At 48.3% G+C, this 20,587-nt stretch overlaps 1 protein-coding gene across 1 annotated transcript in view; it reads left to right on the plus strand.

The window, feature by feature from the left end:
• The window catches only part of ank1a (ankyrin 1, erythrocytic a), a 120,065-nt gene that overhangs the window by 83,958 nt on the left and 15,520 nt on the right, over positions 1 to 20,587 (plus strand). The window contains exons 26-40 of the mRNA XM_062543605.1: positions 13 to 128; positions 393 to 617; positions 1,930 to 2,084; positions 2,339 to 2,550; positions 5,787 to 5,991; positions 6,273 to 6,369; positions 6,966 to 7,194; positions 7,439 to 7,567; positions 8,012 to 8,131; positions 8,239 to 8,323; positions 8,519 to 8,593; positions 8,979 to 9,110; positions 9,964 to 10,143; positions 16,136 to 16,766; positions 17,085 to 17,403. Of these exons, the coding sequence (XP_062399589.1) occupies positions 13 to 128; positions 393 to 617; positions 1,930 to 2,084; positions 2,339 to 2,550; positions 5,787 to 5,991; positions 6,273 to 6,369; positions 6,966 to 7,194; positions 7,439 to 7,567; positions 8,012 to 8,131; positions 8,239 to 8,323; positions 8,519 to 8,593; positions 8,979 to 9,110; positions 9,964 to 10,143; positions 16,136 to 16,766; positions 17,085 to 17,403 (2,910 nt within the window). The remainder of the gene's footprint in view (positions 1 to 12; positions 129 to 392; positions 618 to 1,929; positions 2,085 to 2,338; positions 2,551 to 5,786; positions 5,992 to 6,272; positions 6,370 to 6,965; positions 7,195 to 7,438; positions 7,568 to 8,011; positions 8,132 to 8,238; positions 8,324 to 8,518; positions 8,594 to 8,978; positions 9,111 to 9,963; positions 10,144 to 16,135; positions 16,767 to 17,084; positions 17,404 to 20,587) is intronic.

A 20,587-nucleotide genomic window follows, 5' to 3' on the forward strand; every position in this document is an offset into this window, starting at 1 on the left:
TCCCCTTTACAGCAACACACACCCCTCCCCCTGCCAAAGGAGTATGATGAGGACTCACTGATCCCCAGCAGTCCTGCCACTGAGACCTCAGACAACGTCAGCCCAGTCGCCAGCCCCATACACACTGGGTCAGTGTGGAGACACACACACACACACACACACACACACACACACACACACACACACACACACACACACAAACACAAGTTAGACACAAACACAAATCTGGTCACCTAACTGGTGAAACCGCAGACTGTTTGATAGTGTGATAGTATACACACCATATGTGCTTAATATATGAGTAACTTGCCTGTGCATGTGAATGTGTATGATGTATTCTTTGGATGTAACTGACCTTGTCTCACATGCTTGGGTGGATGATGTGTTTGCAGGTTCCTGGTGAGCTTCATGGTGGATGCTCGTGGCGGCTCCATGCGGGGCAGCAGACACAACGGCCTGCGCGTGATCGTGCCCCCACGCACCTGCGCCGCCCCGACCCGCATCACCTGCCGCCTGGTCAAGCCCCAGAAGCTCCAAACTCCGCCCCCACTCGTGGAGGGGGAAGGCCTCGCCAGCCGCATCATCTCCCTGGGCCCAGCGGGCATGCAGTTCCTGGGGTGAGAACGCCAACAAAGCAACCAGCAAATATGCATCGTGTTCAGTCCAGCATGCGTCACGTCAGCCAGATCTGCACAGTGCCCTCACTGTTCTCACAAACAAGCCCATTAGGCAGTAATTAGGTGCCACATTAGCAATAGGCACAAATTATGTTGTTTGTTTCGATTGGCTGATCCGCCCAGCAGGAATTTGACAGCTCATCCACCAGTCCACATAGACAAGAAGCATTTGTAACAGAGATGGCTAATACAGCGAGACAGTTCACAAGAGGGTCATTTCCTGAATCTGTTTGGAGTCCGGAAATAGCTAGGTCCTAACTCCAAAGTTTAATGATTTATTTATCCCGTGTCCGAAAGAGTGTTTAATTGGCATCGCACGAATGACAATATAATAGTACACATTATATTACAATATTACATTTATCTTCTCTTGCTTCTCTTGCTTATTCAGAGAAAAGTTTATGTTTGATGTACTGGACACCCCTATTTAGGAGTTCGGAACTACCTGCCATTTTGCTCCATTGGCAAATCCCTTTATGAATCATCTTGGTAACTAGACAGTCTTTGTTTGTATGGTATGTAAGTGAGTGAGTCCTTGAGGGACACCATTTTAAAGATGGTGGTGCTAACTGGCTGAAGCTAACAAGGGGGCAGCGAACGTTCTGAGAGTGTAGACAGTATGGCGGCCGCCATGCTAAAAAGTAGACCGTGGCTAGCTGGCCATTCCATTGAATCCTATGGGGCGTAAGCGCCACTTTGACATCAAATAACGTTACAGCTGACGCGTTTTAAGCCTTTATATGAACATTTTCTATTGTCGGAGTGCATACTACATTGTGAAATTGGCATCATAATCTCGTAACTGTTTTATCGGCAGAGTAATAAACTTTTTCCGAAATCAATGCTAACGTGGGAATGCGCATGCGTCCATAGAGAGTAAAGCGTCGCCATAGGTCAGACTCGGTCAGACTACGTGCCTACGTCACATGTACGACACCTGAGCCTGCGCAGGAGACCTATGACGGAAATAGAAGACCTAAAAAGACCGTCGAAATTTGCTTCCTCGGTCTCTGCTGCCGTCTACGTGATAGCTCTGTCCATATCTTTTACTGTCCATGGAAGCTAACCCTCCAAATTCTGACCCCCTGAGAACACACACAGATGCATAGATAAACAGATACTGTAGACGCACACACACATGCACACAAAATAAGAGTTATCCCGGCACATTAAACTCACTTTACAGAGCATTTCTCAAAATAAGCTCAGTTTAATGAAATTTGTCTTTTTGTGTGTTTGTTTATGCTAACAGGCCAGTGATTGTGGAGATCCCCCACTTTGCAGCACTGGGGCGGGGTGACCGTGAGCTAGTGGTCCTGAGAAGTGAGAACGGGTCGGTGTGGAAGGAGCATCGCAATCGCTATGGTGATGAGGTGTTGGAGACCATCCTGAACGGCATGGATGAGGGTAAGACTCTTGTCAGTGCTACTACAGTATCTGGTCATTTTGAGGGTTCAGACTGAGGTTTAGCAACATCAGCGACGATCAAGAACCAGAAATCTAATATTCTCAGCAGTGACCATTATTAACGTCTACTGAGACACATTGAGGCATATTTCTACTTCTATTTCTAAGTTGCAGTATCAGTAAACTCCTGGATGGTAGCTTCAGCACCGGCCAAAAAATGCTAACTTTAGCCTGCTCTTCTCTGTGCACTCCAGACCTGGAGAGCCAAGAGGAGCTGGGGAAGAAGCGAATTCGCCGCATCATCTCCACCGACTTCCCACTCTACTTTGCCGTGGTGTCCCGCATCCAGCAGGAGAGCGACCTGATTGGTCCAGAAGGAGGTCACCTGACCAGCAAGCTGGTGCCGCAAGTGCAGGCATCCTTCCCCGAGACAGCAGTGACCAAGCGTGTCCGGCTGGGCCTGCAGGTGAGCTGGGAGCAGCGGCAGCAGGAGGAGGAGGAGGAGGAGGAGGAGGAGGAGGAGGTGGAGGAGGAGGTGGAGGAGGAGGAGGAGGAAGAGGAGGAGGAGGAGGAGGAGGAGGAGGAAGCGGGTAGAGGAAGAAGACTCCCCCCCTAGAGTGCATGCGTTTACAACCACCTTCCCGTCACTACATATCTGTCTGTCTGTCCACCCTGTCACTGTGATTGGCAGCTCGTCCTGTCCCAGACTGCTGTGTGAGGGAGGTCAGGGATGTTGCTGGGAGGGGTGTGAAGCACGCCACTGGGTTTGCGCCAGTCCCACAATATGGTTTGGACCTGACTAAAGTTAAAGTTTGCATCCTCGAATGCAGGAGGTTGGGTACTCTTGAGTATGTAATAGCAAAAGCAAGTTTTAAATGAAAGGTGTTTGCTTGGTGTATGTTGGTTAGCAGATGGTGTAGGTATGCCGATTGTTGAATGTTGGTTGGTTTGAGAAATCTGGCATTTGGATGTGTTTTGTAAGTGTTTTGATGGTATTCAGGGTGTATGTTGAATGATTTGTTGAACTGAATGATGAAGAAAGAGCCTGGACCTAAGTTAAAGTGGCTTTCAGTTGAATGTGCTTGCCTTATATTTAAGTATGCCTGAGAGAGATTGTGATACATGTTTAGGTGTGATTTCATGTTGGTGCTTAAAGGAGCTATGTGTACTGTAGTATTAACAACAGAATACGAAGAAACAACCATTTTTAATGTCAAAAACGCCTATGCTGTGTTGCCCAGATAACCACTGTTAGCAAGTCAACAAACCAGCTAGCGCTTGTAATACCACTGTGCACCACATGTGGAACGGAAGAGTTATGTTTATGGGTGCTGTTGCCGTCGAAACTACACATAGCACCTTTAACTAGGATTCTGCTGGTCCACCAACTCTGCTAGAAGATATTCAAAGATATTTTGCAGTTCACAGAAAGTTAGATCTCCGGACGCGGATAGAGCACCACTAGGCTGCATCTTGTAAATGCATGATTGGCATGTTCAGGAATAGCCAGGAGTGAGCAGAATGTAACTGTTTGGATGAGGCTCAGAACCGTGGGCTTGTGTAGCCATGCTCAGTTAGAGGACTGTATTTATGTTCCAGTGATCCCCCATGATCCTCCCGTGACCCTCCTCCACCCTGTAGGTTCGTCTCAGGATGGAGATTTGCTGGATTCCCTCACGCAACAAGCCCCTAAGAGAGTAACTCTGTGCTGAGCAAGTGAACCACTCATTCGAGTGTAAATTTAACTATGTTGTCACATGACCCCAGTGTGTTTGGTGTCTGATGGTTCTGCTGACTCGTCCTGCCTTTTTAAATGCATGTTATTTGAAGTTATCTACTGAAATCTGGTCTCAGCCACACAGCAGTAGTATATACAGTAAATCAACCACTATCAATGCTCGGTTCTCATTGTTTAGTTGAGATAGAGTAGAGTTATTGTATTTATCACCTTGTCGCTAAACTGTATAATATATAATATGTTACACTCGGCATCCAGTGTCGGTTACATTGCTGGTGATGAAGTCTTAATGTAATGTGCTGATGCCAGTATCTTAGCATAAATGGTTTCAGATATTCTTTGTGAAATTGTGGACTTGTTTGGGTTCGAAGTCACAAAATAAGCAAGGGAAATGTACAGGCATACAGTTGTTAATAATGGGTGGGGCAAGACCCCTCCTCTTTTCATGGAGGTCCTGACTATCTTTGAAACATAATTTATAATGGTTGCTAAGGTGTGCTGATATACAGAAATAATGGAGGAGACCATAGAACTGAACAATGCAAAGCTTATGAATGGATTTATGAATCTCTCTATCTTCTATCCCCTATGCAATATTTCAATGCCTTAGCTTCTATTTCATAACATTATACTGTACTGAACAGCTTTACTTCTCAGCTTTCTAGTTGAGCTGAGTTGACTCAGAAGAACTGTTCTTTACTCTATAGCAGAATGATTTATGACCTTAATATTCACAATAGCCTTATTAGCGGTTACATGCCAGACTGTCATATTTAATGCAGAAATGAATCAACTGTGCCCTATCTATATTACAGCACTTTCACGGTTTCTGTGTCTCTGTAACTTTTCACAATAAAACACTTTTATTGATCACCACCATGTCTGCTGCAGTCATGTTCTTCTAAGAACAATTTATAAAGGAATAAAAGAACTCTTTCTTTTCTCTTCTTCGTTCTTTGTTCCTTTTCTTTGCCTGGCTGTCATCATTCATCCCTTGGTACCTGATACTTCCAATCTGGCCCCACTCCATTCATTTGCATACACATCTATGTGTTTGTCCGTTGACACGACATGCTCCATTATTGCTTTCTCTGTGATTGGTTTTCCCTGGAATTCCTTTCACCTGCTCTCCCTCTCTCTCTCTCTCTCTCTCTTTTTTAATTCCATGTCCACCCATGATGTGCCACACCACCCCCACTATCTGTACCTTTCCTACTGTATGTCTACGCCCCTCTCAATCTCTCCCACTCTACTCAAAACCCCCACCCTCACATCTCTGCATCACCCCTCTCCATCCCTCACCTCCTCCTTTTCCTATCTCCCTTTCATCTCTTCTTCTACTGCATCCCTCTATCACTCTCTCTCTCCCTCTATGACCCTCTCTGTGTCTCCACTCCTCTTTTCCATATTCCCCATATCTGTTTCATCATCTGCTTCATCCTCTGCACCTCTATCACCCATCAATCACTCTGGACTCATCTCTCTATCTCTCTTCCTCCTCACTTTCTTCATGCCTCACTCCATCCCCTCCCTCTCTCTTCAATCTCTATTCCTCATGCTCTCATCCTCTATGCCCATACCTTCCTCCCTCCCTCCATTCCTCCACATATCCATCACTCCTTTCCCCTTTCCCCCCCCATGTCATTCTATGTCCCCCATACCTCAACATGGCCTCTGCTCCTACACCATCTGTCCTTCACAACTATTGAAATATATGATATCATTTATATTAATATATTACTTTCCCCCATTTTCTCTCCCTCTCTCCACTTCTTATCATTTGCACCACTCACCCACCCTCTCATCTTTTCATCTTATAATTAATTACCCCTTTTGTCGCTACCATTTCTCTCTATCCCTCCATACATCCATCTCTTTCACCCTTTTCCTTTCCTTCCATCCATCCATCCATTCATCCATTCATCCATCCATCCTCTCTCCTCTTACTCCTACCCCCCCTCCAGGCCCAGCCGGTCCCAGATGAGCTGGTAGCGAAGCTCCTGGGCAACCAGGCCACCTTCAGCCCGGTGGTGACGGTGGAGCCGCGGCGCCGTAAGTTCCACCGGCCCATCGGCCTGCGCATCCCCCTGCCCCCGTCCTGGAAGGACAGCCCCCGCGACACCGGCGAGGGAGACACCACCAGCCTGCGCCTGCTCTGCAGTGTCATTGGTACGCTTGTGCCCTACACCAACACATCACCAACATTTGTACACACACAAACAACTTTTCCAGATACACGTCTCTTATTGTTGGACTGTATTTCCATTTTCAATACCCCTATCCAAACACAAACTGAAACTGACTGCTCATGGACTCAAATCATTGGTGCATACACAAATATATTTAGACTAATCATAATGGTATACAAAATACATACTGTACATCCTACGTGTGCGTGACATGTCACAGAGAGGTAATGCTGTTGTTCTTAACCCCCCCGCCCCCTCCAGGTGGTACAGCCCCAGCTCAGTGGGAGGACATCACGGGAACTACCAAGTTGCTCTACTCCAGTGACTGTGCCAACTTTACTACCAATGTCTCAGCGCGGTAAGCACCTTTCCTCACCCACTTATGCACAATTGCACATACTGTACCCTGTTGTCCACTCTCCACTCTCTTCTTCACTTCCTCTTCACTTGCCATTTCTTCAGTACTTTGTTCTCTCTCCTTCCTTTTCAGTTTATTTTTTAGTTTATTTTTTTTATAATATAAGTTTAGTAATCAAAGTTGAATATATACTATTTTAACATCAGAGAACACAGTACAATACTCTATTCATCCATTCTATGTCCTCTTTAAACTTATGTAGCTGATCTACTGCATGTAGAGATGAACAGTCCAGTCCAGTAGTTAGTTCTAAAATGTAAAATGTAAACAAGTAAAAATAAAGAGGGTGCTATCCAATTAAAGTGTGGTCTGTTCTGTCTGTATCCACTGCTCTCCTTTTTCTTCACTTCTCTGCCACCGTCTGCACCCTCTCTTTGATATCTTTCTTCTCTTCTCACGCCCGTTCTAATTTGATCTGTTTCGTCTCCTCCTCTCATTTTCTCTCCTCTCTCCTCCTCCTCTCTCCTCCTCTCTCCTGCTCCTCTCTTCTCCTCTCTCCTCTCTCCTGCTCCTCCTCCTCCTCCTCGGCTTGGCAGGTTCTGGCTGGCGGACTGCCCTCGTACGGCGGAGGCGGTGTCCTTTGCCAACCTCCTGTACCGCGAGCTGGTGGCCGTGCCCTACATGGCCAAGTTCGTGGTGTTCGCCAAGATGAATGAGATTCGCGAGGGCCGCCTTCGTTGCTACTGCATGACTGACGACAAGATGGACAAGACCCTGGAGCAGCACGAGAACTTCTCGGAAGTGGCTCGCAGCCGAGACATCGAGGTACGGCACCCGGGTGGAGAGAGAGGGAGGGAGGAGAGAAAGAGATGGAGAGAGGGAGAGAGAGTAGACGAAAGAGAGATGACGGAGGGGGCAAGAGGGTGAGAGAGGAACAGTAGATAGGTAGAGATCAGTGGTTGTACCTGTCGAAGGGAATGAGGAGGATGACAGGAAGGATGACAGATACTAGCCTCAGCTGAATGCTGTTCTGAATGCTGACAGAATGAAATGCTGTCGCCCCCTGCAGGTGATGGAGGGCATGCCGCTGCACCTGGAGTGCTCGGGGAACCTGATCCCCGTCAGGAAGGCCACCCAGCAGCCCCGCTGCTTCAGCTTCCAGGCCTTCAGGGACAACCGCCTGCCCGTCTCGGTCAAGGTGCACTCTGTCTGTCCATCCGTCCGGCTGTCTGTATGTCTCTCTCTGTCTTCGTCCCTGCCACTACCAGCGTCCCTTGCCCCATCTATCTGCCACTGCTTTGTCTATACCTGTGTTTACTGACTCCACTAGCTGTCACAGCGCTGATAGTCTTATACTCTGTTAATCTTTCCTTCCCTGTTTCTTCCCATCTACCTACCCATGCTGCTATCAGTAATGTCCCTGTCAGTCTCTACGGTCTAAGTCCATGTCCTGTTTGTCCTCTATCCTTCAATCTTCTCTTCCAACATGCTCTGTCTCTATCATTCTCTTATCTGTCCCTGTGTAGGGGTTATTGCCTCAGTGAAATGTCCTACCCGGCTGACCTTATCTCTATCTTTGTTACTCTACTCTATCAATCCCTCTTTTCAGCTTCTCTCTCTATCGGCCTCTTTTCCTCCTCAGGTCAGAGACAGCAGTAAAGAACCTTCTGGGTTCTTGTCTTTCTTGCGGAAGTCGACCAAATACGAAGATAGTCAGCAGGTGCTCTGCAACCTCAACATCACGATGCCTCCCTGCATTAAGGTAGGACCCCCCCCCCCCCCCCCCACACACACACACACACACACACATACCACAAACTCATGCACACCATAGAGACACAGTAACACTCTGCTCTTTTCTGATGGCAGATTGTGGGCAGTGAGGACCGCAGGAGGACTTTAACACCTTTGGCCCTGAGAGAGAGATACAGCGCCTTGAACGAGCCTGCCATGGGTAAGACCACTTGATTTCACCCTCACTCACTTGACCTACTCACAGATAAACACACACACACACACACACACACACACATGCACCCACACAGAAACACACACAAACATAAATACTCACATATACACTCACACCACTGGTACATACAGTACATATCTTTTTGCTCACTGGAGCGCTCATCATTGTGCGTGCCTGCAGCATCATTGAGTGCCATGGAGAGGACAGAGCTCAAGATGGCCGTCATAGCTGAACAGCTGGGACTAAGCTGGGCTGGTGAGTGTGTACAGTATGTGTGTGTGTGTGTGTGTGTGTGTATGTGTGTGTGTGTGTGTGAGAGAGAGAGAGAGAGAGAGAGAGAGAGAGAGGGAGGGAGAAATGGGGGGGGGGGGGTATAGGCCTAAGGAATTTCATTTCAAGGCTGTTAAATGTAGTAAAGAGATTTTACTGCAGGCTAGAGGTTAGCACCCTAACCAACCATGAAAGCATGTGTGTGTGTCTGGTGTGACTGTGTTTGTTGGGGGTTGCATGTGTTTGTGCCTCTGGCTTTTTCATCGGTTTGTGTGTGTGTTTGTGTGTGTGTGTCTCTGTTTGTGTGTGTGTGTGTGTGTGTGTGTGTGTGTGTGCATGTTTGTGCCTTTGTCTGTGTTTATATGTGCAGAGTTGGCAAGAGAGCTCCACTTCAGTGTGGACCACATCAATAAGATCCGTGTGGAGAACCCTAATTCCCTGCTGGAGCAAAGCTCTACTCTCCTGAACCTGTGGGCTACACGTGAAGGAAAGAGAGCTAAGAGTGAGTGTACACACACACACACACACACACACACACACACACACACACACAGATGAAACACTTGTAAGCACACACTGATGCAGCACTGGCAAGCACACACAGCTATGCACACACACAATAGCGTTGACACATCAGTACAATGACACACAACGTCAACACATCAGCAATGCACATCAATACCCATAGTTCTCTCTCTCTCTCTCTCTCTCTCTCTCTCTCTACAAATAAGAAGATTTGAAAGGTATACTATGCAACGTTTTTCAGTTAATCAATTCGTTCCATACTGTTACATATGATTAAATGAGTCATTACCGGTCGAAACTGTGTTTTTTTCGGCCACCCCAGTGGTCTGTAGCGGTAGAACCACGCTTGCAACTTCAGGAGACCTCGGGCACGCACCCATGCTCTACTCCAGGAAGTGTCATGTAAAGTCTCATGAAAGGCACGGCAGACTGACCGATTGAGGAGTTTTGTAAAATATACACGCTAAAGCTGTGGGGGAAGCTCTGCAGAGAAATATGCAAGCATAAAACGAGCGAAAACAAAAAGTGAGAGCGAAACCGGCTATGAAATCGCCCATCCTGCATAGTATACCTTTAAACCACGCACTTAGTCTGCTGGGGTTATGCGCTCTTGTCCACTAACTACAACTTTTCTCTCCCAATATTTCCAAACTTGTATTTGTCCTCCACCCTCTCTCACATTCCTCCCTCCCATCTCTCCTCTCTTAACCTGTCTCCTCTATTTACAACATGCACAACTCACTCTCATCTTCCCTCCACACCCATCCCTCTCCCTCCCTCTCTCTCCCTCTCTCTCTCTCTCTCTCTCTCTCTCTCTCCCTCTCCACCAGTGGACAGTCTGTATCTGGCCCTGAAGGCTATTGACCGGATGGACATTGTGAGCATGCTGGAGGGCCAGCCCCCTCCCCAGCAACAGCAGCAGCAGCAGCAGCAGCAGGGTCGGCCGAGCCGAGACCAGTCCAGACGCAGGCACAACGATCGTGACCATCTCTCCCCCGGGATGGCCAACGGTGAGCCAGCCCCTGCCCCCACTCCTCCTTCTCTCCCTTCGTCTCCCTCCCTCCGTCCCTCCCTCCTTTCCCCCTCCAAAGCCAGAATCAGACCTTGAGGGTGAGGGTGGTGTGTGCATCCGGGACCAGGACTCAGCTCACTGATGGTGGGGGGGCTGGGGTGGTCTGCCTGAGCCCCAGGAGAGGATTGGTGGGGGGGGGGGGCACGGGGTTCTTAAGCCAGAGAGGCAGAGGTCCACTACAGCACTTTGGGATACAGCCTGAACACTTTAGAGAAGGCAATTCAGCCTAGAGTTGCCAACAGTTCCTTGTAAATTCTTGTACCGAGGGTCTACACAGAACTGTTTCACATGTAAATCCTTCACTGACAACAGGTTTCACAGGACTGAAAAGTTAAACAGCTGAACAGCTAAAAGAGTTTTTCTGGTTGTAAATAACGATTGAATATTCAGATGAGCCTTTTAATCTTTCTGAGGCTGACGTAAAGACTACATGACTGAAAAACGTTTACTATGTGAGGTTATTTAGTGTATAGGGACATGTGGGCTTCTAGCTAAGTGCTATTTGTCCCTGCTGGGACACCATAGTTGTGTCCTATGACTGTGTCCCCTCTCCTCTTTCTCTCTCTCCCTCTCTTTTCCTTCTCTGTGTCTCTGTCCACTCCCTCTGTCTTCTGCCCCTTCTCTATCTTTTTATTCTCTCCCTCCCTCTGCTCCTCTCTGTCCCCCTTCCTTTCTTTTTCCTCCCTCTCTTTCTTTCCCTCGCTCCATGTCTCTTCCTCCCTCCCTCCTGTTGCTGCCTCTCTGTCTTCTCTCTCTCTCTCGCTGTCTCTGTATTCCTTTGGACATGTCATCTGCAGCCCGGCTCCTCCTCCTCACCTCTCCACCCTGACCTTTGACCTCTGAGCTCATGTTGACCTCTGGCCCTCATTTCTCCTGCCCCGTCGCGCATCTCTCCTCTCTTTCTTTTTTTCTTCTTTTTCTTAATCCTTCCTCAAATAAACAAACGACCGAGTCACCTCTTTTTCTTACCTGTCCGCTCCGTGACGCAAAGGCTGCGCACACAGCGCCCCCGATGGAGGGAGGTGTCTCTGACTCATGCTGTCCCTCTCCCCTGCTCTCCTTTCTCTCTATTCTCCTGTTCCCTCTCTCTCTCCCTCTCTCTCTCTCTCTCTCTCCCTCTCTCGCTTTCTCCTGTCCATCTCTGGACATGCTCTGGAGACCCCACTTTCCCCACCACCCTCCTCTGCCTAACCCGCATGTAGCCATGGAGACAGTAGGGGGGGGTGACTGCTGCATCATGGGATATGTAGTCTGCGTCCGCATGCTGAATGTCTGCCTGCATTAACCTGCATGATGTCTGTGCTTCTGCATGGGGATATGTTGCTTGCATGGGATGTTAGCATGCGCTGCATGTAATGGCTATGTGCATACGGCATGTGTGAGGACTGGGCATGTGTGTGTGTGTGTGTGTGTGCACGTGTGAGTGTGTGAGCAGCATGAGAATGACTGGATCTGATATCCTCTGCACAGCGCCCTACCTGCGCCCACAGATCTACAGTACGTTCTCTGAGTGTGTGTGTGCGCGCGTGTGTGTGTGCGTGCGTGTGTGTGTATGAGTGTGTTTATGTGTGTGTTTGGATTTCTGTGTGTCTTTCTGTGTTTCCGGTGTCACACTAGTGTCACAGCTATCCTCACAGCTTTGTGGATATTTGGGACACGCCAGTGAGTTTGTCCTCGTGCGTGTGTGTCGGTCTGTCTGTGTGTGTCTGTGTCTGTGTGCTGTTTGCTCCGAGTGTTTCACACGTGCGTTTGTGTGTGTGTGTGTTTACAACACACTGTCTTTGTGCCGCTCTGCTCCACAGAGTGGAGTCTCTGTGTTGTGTGTGTACACCCTCTGTGAGTGTGTGTGGTGTTGTTCCTGTGCCAGAGGGTTCCCACGCTTTGTCACAGCTTTCCTGCGTCTTCCTGCTGAACTGTCTCTAATACATACACACGCACACACACACACACACACACACACACACACACACACACACACGCACACGCACACGCACACGCACACACACACACACACACACACACACACACACACGCACACGCACACACACACACACACACACACACACGCACACGCACAAAATCTCAGATGACAATATCATCCATTGCTACCAAATCCATACATACACACACACACACACACACAAGCAGACACACAGACACACACACACACACACACACACACACACACGCACACTTTGTCCTTTGACCTTTAGCTGAGAGGTGATGTCTCATCTTCTAAGTCCAGTGGTGTCAATAACCTTCTACTGCGCTGTCAGCACTTCAATGGTCAACTGAATCAGATTACTCACACGCACGCACTCACACTGCGTGCGCTCACAAAACACACACACACACACACACACACACACACACACATAAACACACACACACACACACACATAAACACTAACACACACACACATGCACATAAACACTAACTCTCTCTCCCATCATCTCATCTCTATCTTAACCCCCCACCCTTCCCTCAACTGTGCATCTTATTTTCCCTTTTTCTTGTCGTTCTTTTTCCATTCATTTCTCAAAGTGCTCATTTGTGCTCATTCTTCTTTATGGGAACATGGCTTCTCATTGTCCCCCTCTATTCCTCTCCTTTTCCCAGATCTCCTCTTTCGTTTCCTCCTCTCTGTCCCTCTCTCCTCTCCTCTCTTCTCCTCTCCTCTCCTCCCTCTATCTGTGTGTATCTCTGTCTCTTTTGTGTTCTGTTCTTCTGTCTCTCTCCTGTTTCTCCACCATCTGCTTGTATTGTTAAGTTGGTAGTTTGGTAGTTGTTAAGTCAGGGCATATGACAGACTACGGCATGCCTCAGCTTAAATCATTTGTTTTGGAGACTCTGCCACACACGGCTTTATTCCAGGATGTCAGACAGGATTCAACAGCACCCCAGTGTGGTGGTTCATAAAGCTCTCAGCTGGATCTGTGAAACAGGTGATCAAAAAGATTGCTGTTTGAACAGTGTTTTGCCGTGCCTCATTTGAGTAATTTTGCTGATTGTAAATTTTTGATAATAGTAAGGTATGTGAAGGCAGCTGGCCCGAAGAATGACCTCTGAGTGTCCTTGAGAGAATACGTCATCTGTGTGAGGGGGTCGGAAACGACACAAGCTGCCTGTGCACTGCCCTCTGGTGGTGTGTCTGTGTTATATGATGATGTGCATAGAGAGGACGCAGAAAAAATATCAACATTTCTTTTTCAGAAATGGTACTTAAAGAAATATCTATTTGGCCAGATATGTAGCAACAGTTTAAGCCTTGTACAGCCTTGTACAGGAAAGGATTTTCAGATAGAGGCAGCTGCTATTTACTATGCCATTAAAATGTCATTACTATTACAAGATGTATTTAAAATGTGTTGTGTCATGATGGGATTTTCAGGATACCATAGTTGACAAAAAGAAAAACACTCCACCACCAGTTCACCACTGCACAGCTGGCAGCATCATTAATAGAACAGTAAACTGCAGGAACTAAAAGAACAGGGCGAGAGGGGGAAGCAGGGAAGGGTGATGAACGTGCACACAGAACTTGTGAGAACAGGAAAACAAGAGGACGTAACTAGTGACCAAAGGTCCGAGTCCAAAGTGTCCTCTGGCTGATACATCTCAACAGTGTTACAGGGCCCTCATTTAAATGCTGGGCAAAATGCAAAGTCTAAAGTCTGACTAAGCTTGCTATATAATAATGTCTATAAAGCTTGCTAAATAATCATGCAAAATCTATTTGCAAATGTAATACAGTGATAAAAGCACAAGCATTGGTCTGCTAACAGCCGCCTCACGCCATATTGAAGCACACATCGACTGACTTGACTTTGCCCAGCGTTCAAATGAAGGCCCACAGTCTCACAAGATTGCATATTTCATTTCAGTTGCAGTAGCAGCCATCTCTTATTCTATTCTAACACTAACCTCCTGTTCCACCTCAAGTGAGCTGAGTCATTTGGTCATGAATGTGTTGAGTTGAGAGTGTTGTGAGGATGTGAGTTTGTATGTAAGTACAAATATTTTAATACTAAATGTTACACTTACTGTATAAAAGTTACATACCATGTACAGTATCTTACATATTTTATGGTCTTATATAAGAATATGAAGTATAATTAAACTGCTCTATTGTGTGTGCCTATATGTGTACAGTATATATGTAATATTATAGTCATATATGTTGCATACACTGTGGTTCCAGTGTCCAAGTCCAAGAGAAGAATGTCTGTGTATAGGATATGGTGTATGACGACTTGCATGCTGGCTCTCGTGCTTGAATGACCATCAGTCTCTATACTGAGAGCATGAATATGCAAGAGTGTCTGAGCGTGTGTGCGTGCAGATATATGTGTGTTTGTATATATGTGTGTGTGTATGTGTGTGTGTGTGTGTGTGTGTGTGTGTGTGTGTGTGTGTGTGTGTGTGTGTGTGTGTGTACAGTATGTGTGTGTGTGTATTTATCTGTGTGTGTGAGGTAGCAGTGCCCTCTGTCTGGCCCAGTGGCAACACACACACACACACCCTCCAGGAGACAGACGGAGCGGCCACACTGTCTTTGGTCAGCTCCTGCCCAGCCTAGTGCACACATCACCGCCTCAACTGCCCGCTCTATCACCCAACGTGGCCCATTGATGCCGCTCACCACACCTTATCATTTGGGTCATGACTCATGACTGATCAAAAATAGTCACCATCAAAGGACACCGTCATCATCAGGGTGACTTTCCAGTAAACCAAGCAGACGTGTACTGAACAACATACCTCAGGAGAGAGTTGAAACCCCCAGCATCTCAAGAGTAACAATTACGATACGCTTTAAAAGCTGCTGACTCAGCGGTTAGTTTAAAAGCAGGATATATTTGCCAGTTAATACAGCCATGATTGCCATATAGCATAAGACCAAATCTGACAAGCCATCTAAGGTGTCCATTAGTGAGCTCATCATCGAGAGCTTTCAGGAAACGTACTGTAGCTGTCCTGGAAATGTTACAATGTGGAGGCCTCTCCACCATACGCCTCCTGTGCTTAGGTGCATGAAATGTAATACCATTCTTCCGATGATGTAACTTGCAGACAAACATAGCATACTCAAGCACACATAGCTCACTCCGGCTCAGTCACTCCATGAGAACACCGCTAGTGCAGCGTCTTCATTGGCCCAGAAGTTGGACAATATTGGGATATTTTGGGAAGTTAAGATGCTTCTGTAATACCAGTATAGGATTTAAATGTAGGATCTGTCCTCATGTAATTACTATGAAATTGAATCATCACAGCATAACTCACAACTCCATGATCACTAGATAAAATAGTGTTGTAGATGTGAGATGTTTCTGTACTACTGGCCCCAGTGTATAATGACCCTTTCAGATGCAAAGCCCTTTGCTGCACTGGCCACTGGGCTCTGCACACAATAGTGTACTACCGCTGGTGTACCACAAGCCACTGAAATTAAACATTGTATGTGAATTACCTGCGCTACTTACTGGTGTATATATAGGCCTAAATGTTGACTCATTCAATATAGTGGATTTGGCTACTTTTCTATGAAATTGTTGCATGCATTAGTATTCAAAGTAGGAGAGGATAATATATATTAGATGTCTGTTGTTTCCTACATTGTTCTGCTAGAGATCATATCGTACACACCAGTGTTTCAGCTCTGCGTAGGGACTAGCGCATTGTATGAGCACTGATGGCGGCAGGGTGTACTGGGTGTAGTGTGCACTAGGCCTGCCCTCTGTCACTGCTGGTTGATCTGGTCTGGCTTGACGATGCTCCACACACATCCCCTTTCCCTCGTCCCTTTGCCTTGCGTCCCCGTCCCCCTCCCCCCTCTCCTCCCCTCTCACTTGGGCCAGGGCACTTCCCTCCAGAGGAAGGTGATTTTTTGGGGGGTGTCAGCGAGCCTCTCTGTGTGTCGCTCCAGGTTACGGGCTGGCGGTCCGTGAGGAGATGCTCTCCCCAGCCTCGCTGCAGTACAGCCTGCCCTCACCGCTGGGCAGCGAGCCGTACTGGCAAGAGGTGTCCAGCCTGGACTGCGCGCCCATGGCCACCACCGAGGAGGACACGCTGATGGAGATGTCCGACATGCAGGTGTGGCCGTCCGGCAACAGCCCCTCGCTGGTGGCGGTGGAGGACTCCTCGTTGGAGTGCAGCCGAGCGGACGACTCGGACGCGCCGCTGCCGCACGGGAGCTTGGGCCGGCCCGGCAGCAGGGGCTCGGGCGCGGGCACGGGGCTTAGCGGCCGGGGAGGACTCAGCGGCTCCATCGAGCTGCTGGAGGACCAGTCGGAGCTCGGCTGCGACTCGGAGCAGCAGAGCCTGGCGGGGACGCCGGCCGGGGTCAACGTCAACGGGCTGGACGGAAGTCAGGGGTCAGAGGTCACGGCAGGAGGAGCTGGAGGAGGGGGGGGAGGAGGAGGAGTGGGAGGTGGAGGAGGAGGAGGAGGAGTGGGATTAGAAGAAGGCCTGTCTGTCGTTGCAGGGCAACAGCGGGTGTATGCACGCATGAGTGACTCGCCTGGCCTGAGCCATGTGGCGGACCGCAATGGAGACAGGTGAGTGCTGCGCTACTCTGTGGTCACAGGAGCCGTTACACTTACAGCTCTCTCTTACTGGAGGACGTCTCTCCCCTCCTGAGTGCAACCATGTAACATTAATGTTCTTATGAATGTAACATTAATGTTGTTTTTAATGTAACATTAATGTGTAGCTTTTTAACCAACCCAGGCATAGGCAAGGGACTGGACAAGTAAAATTACAAAAAAAATTACTCCTCATTTCTATGAGCTAGTTTTGGCTTCTTTGTGATTTGGACTCACAGGATGAGCGGTGTATGTTGTACCCTCTTCACCTGTCCTTCACCTCTCCTGCAGGTCACCCCCGGGGTCCTTCCTCTCCTACCTGCCCGACCCAGCGGCGCCCGGGTGGCAAGGGATGAGCGACGTGGCCCAGAACTGGGTGGGGCCCTCTCAAGCCAACACCCGGCAGGCCATGGAGTCCATGATGTCGTCGATGCGCAGCACGATGGACGGAGACAGCAGCCAATCGCGCGTGGCCCAGGAGGCGCTGCTGCAGCCGGTGCGGGACATGGGCCACTCGGAGATCCTGCGCGGACACTTCCGGGGCACCCAGCCGTTCGAGAAGGGCCTCGGGTTCCCGCATCGCGTGCCCGAGCTGCGGGGTTGGGGACAGGTGAGACCTCCATCACATGATTCGGCTGAGATGGGCACAATGTGACCCACTGCTGACTGGGTTATGGGTCATTGAGCATCACCACCATAGCGCATTGCCTCTCTGTCTGGACACAGTCATCCCTAAAGCCTGCTGCTAACCACATTGTGTTTGTATGGCAATAGGTGCTACAGCCAAATTATTTCAAAGAAGTTTTATAGTTTAGGAGACTGCACATTCCTGATTTCTTTTTTTTATTATTTGAAATGCCACGAGTGGGTTTGTAGTATTGTGAATCATGATTTAGTTTGAGTGCAAAGAGAGGAGCCTCGATGAAAAGAGATGACAAAGTAAGTCCAAGTGCAGGTGCAGAGAGAGTCAGTATTTTCTCTGAGACACCTCAAATGAACGATTGACCCTCTCCTCTGAACAGTTGCTATTTTTCCCAGTGTCTAGTTGGTAGGGCAAATAGGTTCGTTTGAAGGCTAAAAGCTCCGCTGGAGACACAGGCGCTGTTTGTCCAGTCATGTGTTTGTGTTGCTTGCGTGTGGCCCTACAGCTGAACTGCCTCCTGTTTATAAACCTATTTGTTAGCACACACAGTGTAGATTCATATCTAAACACATTCTGTCAGTCTTGTATTGAATCATTAGAGCACCTGCTAGTCTGAATGAATCTCTCCTCGTCTCAAACACACACATACTCACTTAACACATTCACAACCATTGCCGGAAAAGGGCACAGCCCGTTTTGAGCCAAAAATAGCACCTGTATATTCCCTGTGTATCTCTTTGGCTACTGTAGGCTATGTTTGGATTTCAGAATGTGGGAGGGGGAATTCCGTTACTTTACTTATGGTTTATGATTGGGAGTGATGAAAGACTGTCTATTTATCCGTCTGTCTGTCCCTCAATGAATTCATCCGTCTGTCTACTCAAACAACTAAATATAATGCCCTTCAATTCTAGGCCAATGTTAGGAGGCCATTGTTGTGACTGGTAGCGCTGAGTGAGGGAACTGTAGCCGTTAGCCTGGAGGCATTAACTTCACTTACAGCAGCTTATGGCTTCCTTTGTGAAGGCTCAATTAAGGGTCTCAGACAGCTTTCCAGTGTGTTTAATGACACCATTTTAAAGATCAATGCAAACTGGCCCCGTGTTCTAGAGGTCTGGCCTAGCATGTAAGCTAGCATTAGTGTTGCATCTTTCCATGCGAAGTGTAATTATCCTCATTTAGCGGGTGGCGTAATAACCTTCATTTAGCAGACAGTCTCATAATGTAGAGCCAGCAGCTGGTACTGTATGAGCTGCAGGACACTGAAGGGTTGGGTTTGGCAAACCTCTTACCTGCTTTCAAGTCAAAGTGACACAGAAGATGTACTTCAAATACTGCCTCTAAATGCACACACAAACATGCGTACGACCCCCCCCCCCCTCTCTGCCCCCCACCCCCACCTCCCCCCCCACACACACACACACACTCACACGTTCAAAATGTGTCACCAGCTCTTAGATCACACACACACACACATGGTCTGGTACATGGCCAAAGGTATTTCCAGAGACGAGGTCACATGTGCAACCAGAGACCACTGCCAGGCCGGGAGAGTCTGTTTTTGGAAGCAGAGAGAGGAGACGTTAGTGCTGGTGGTGGTGGTGGTGTATGTGTGTGTGTGGGGGGGGGGGGGGGGTGTAGGAATGACTGGGAGAGAGAGGGGAGAGAGAAGGGGTAGGAAATAGAAACTATCAGGCAGGATTTGATTGCCACTGTTCCCTCCCCACTGCCAGTGAGAGAGAGAGAAGCAGGGAGGGCCAGAGGAAGGGAGAGCGAGAGAAGAAGAGCGAAAAGACAGACAGGGAATGGGCTCATGTGGACGAGTCCCTGTTCCGCCTCAGATGACAACAAAAACAGGATAGAGGGACAGACGTGAACAAGGGCTGGCCTGGCCCTGCGCAACCGGCAGAACAACACAACAAGAGAGGGAACCTCCGGGTGCACTGTAGGACCACGCCATCCGCTGCGTGTGTATGCGTGTGTTTTGAGTGTGTGTGTGTGAAGAATACCGGTCACCATGTGGGCCGTACTGACCGAGCTGCTCTTCAGCTTTGTGGTGCTGGCCTTCCTGGTCATCAGCTGCCAGAACGTGCTGCACATCGCCAGCGGCACGGTGCGCTCGGTGCTGACCTACATCCACAAGCGACTGGACCGCGAGCTCGGGGAGGACGAGGGCGTGGTCGACGAGGAGGAGAACGTCACAACACGCGTGGTCAGGCGCAGGCTCATCCTTAAGGTACCGGAGACAGAGAGGGGGAGGGGTGACCACACAGAGGCGTGGAACACAGGAAGAGATAGACGTGATACATGGATAGATGGATACAAAGAAAGTACATCACTGTGTCTGTTAACAGTAAGGCACCAAGAGCAGAGGAAAGAAAGAGACACAAGACAGATTTGAGAAGCGATATATGCCAGAGGGCACGAGAGCGGTGATATGCCAGAGAGGGCACGACAGAAGTGATATGCCAGAGGGCACGAGAGAAGCGATATGCCAGAGGGCACGAGAGAAGTGTGTGTGGGTGGATTCCTGGAGATTTTATAGGAGGATGTTGATGGTGTTTTTGGGGTGGAGCTTGATGTCACTTGATGTCACTTTGACACTACTCTATTCTACTATTTTTGGCACATTGTCTGATGGATGAGCATGTGATTTATATATGCAATTACATATCACATTTGATGTGATACATTTGTCACATTTAAATGTTAGAGGTTTAATGTTCAATTCAGCTGTTGCCAACTCTGATTAAGATTGCTGCATTGACGGGGCACATTTTTCTTTGTATCTGACCCCTGGCTGTATGAATGCATCTCTGCCCTGAAATGACCTGCAAGTGCACATCTGTTTGATGTTTCACAAATACCAAGACAACAACAACACTGTTAGCACTCGATTATGAAGACAGTGACATGTGCACAGGCCAGGAGAATGTAACATCAACTCTGGTCTCACTGTAATATCCACCTGATGGCCGCGGATTAGCCTTGTGTCTGGGCTAAATCAACTTAAAGGGGAACTATGCAGGTTTGACGATTTCATCACCAGTTTCGCTTTAACTTTTCGTTTTCGCTCGTTTTACACTTGCAGGTTTCTCCGACATTCTCCGTTCCGATGGCACAAACTTGCATGCATGGTTTTTGCGCTCAG

Source organism: Sardina pilchardus, chromosome 8 (assembly GCF_963854185.1).
Source record: "Sardina pilchardus chromosome 8, fSarPil1.1, whole genome shotgun sequence".
Classification (NCBI taxonomy): domain Eukaryota; kingdom Metazoa; phylum Chordata; class Actinopteri; order Clupeiformes; family Clupeidae; genus Sardina; species Sardina pilchardus.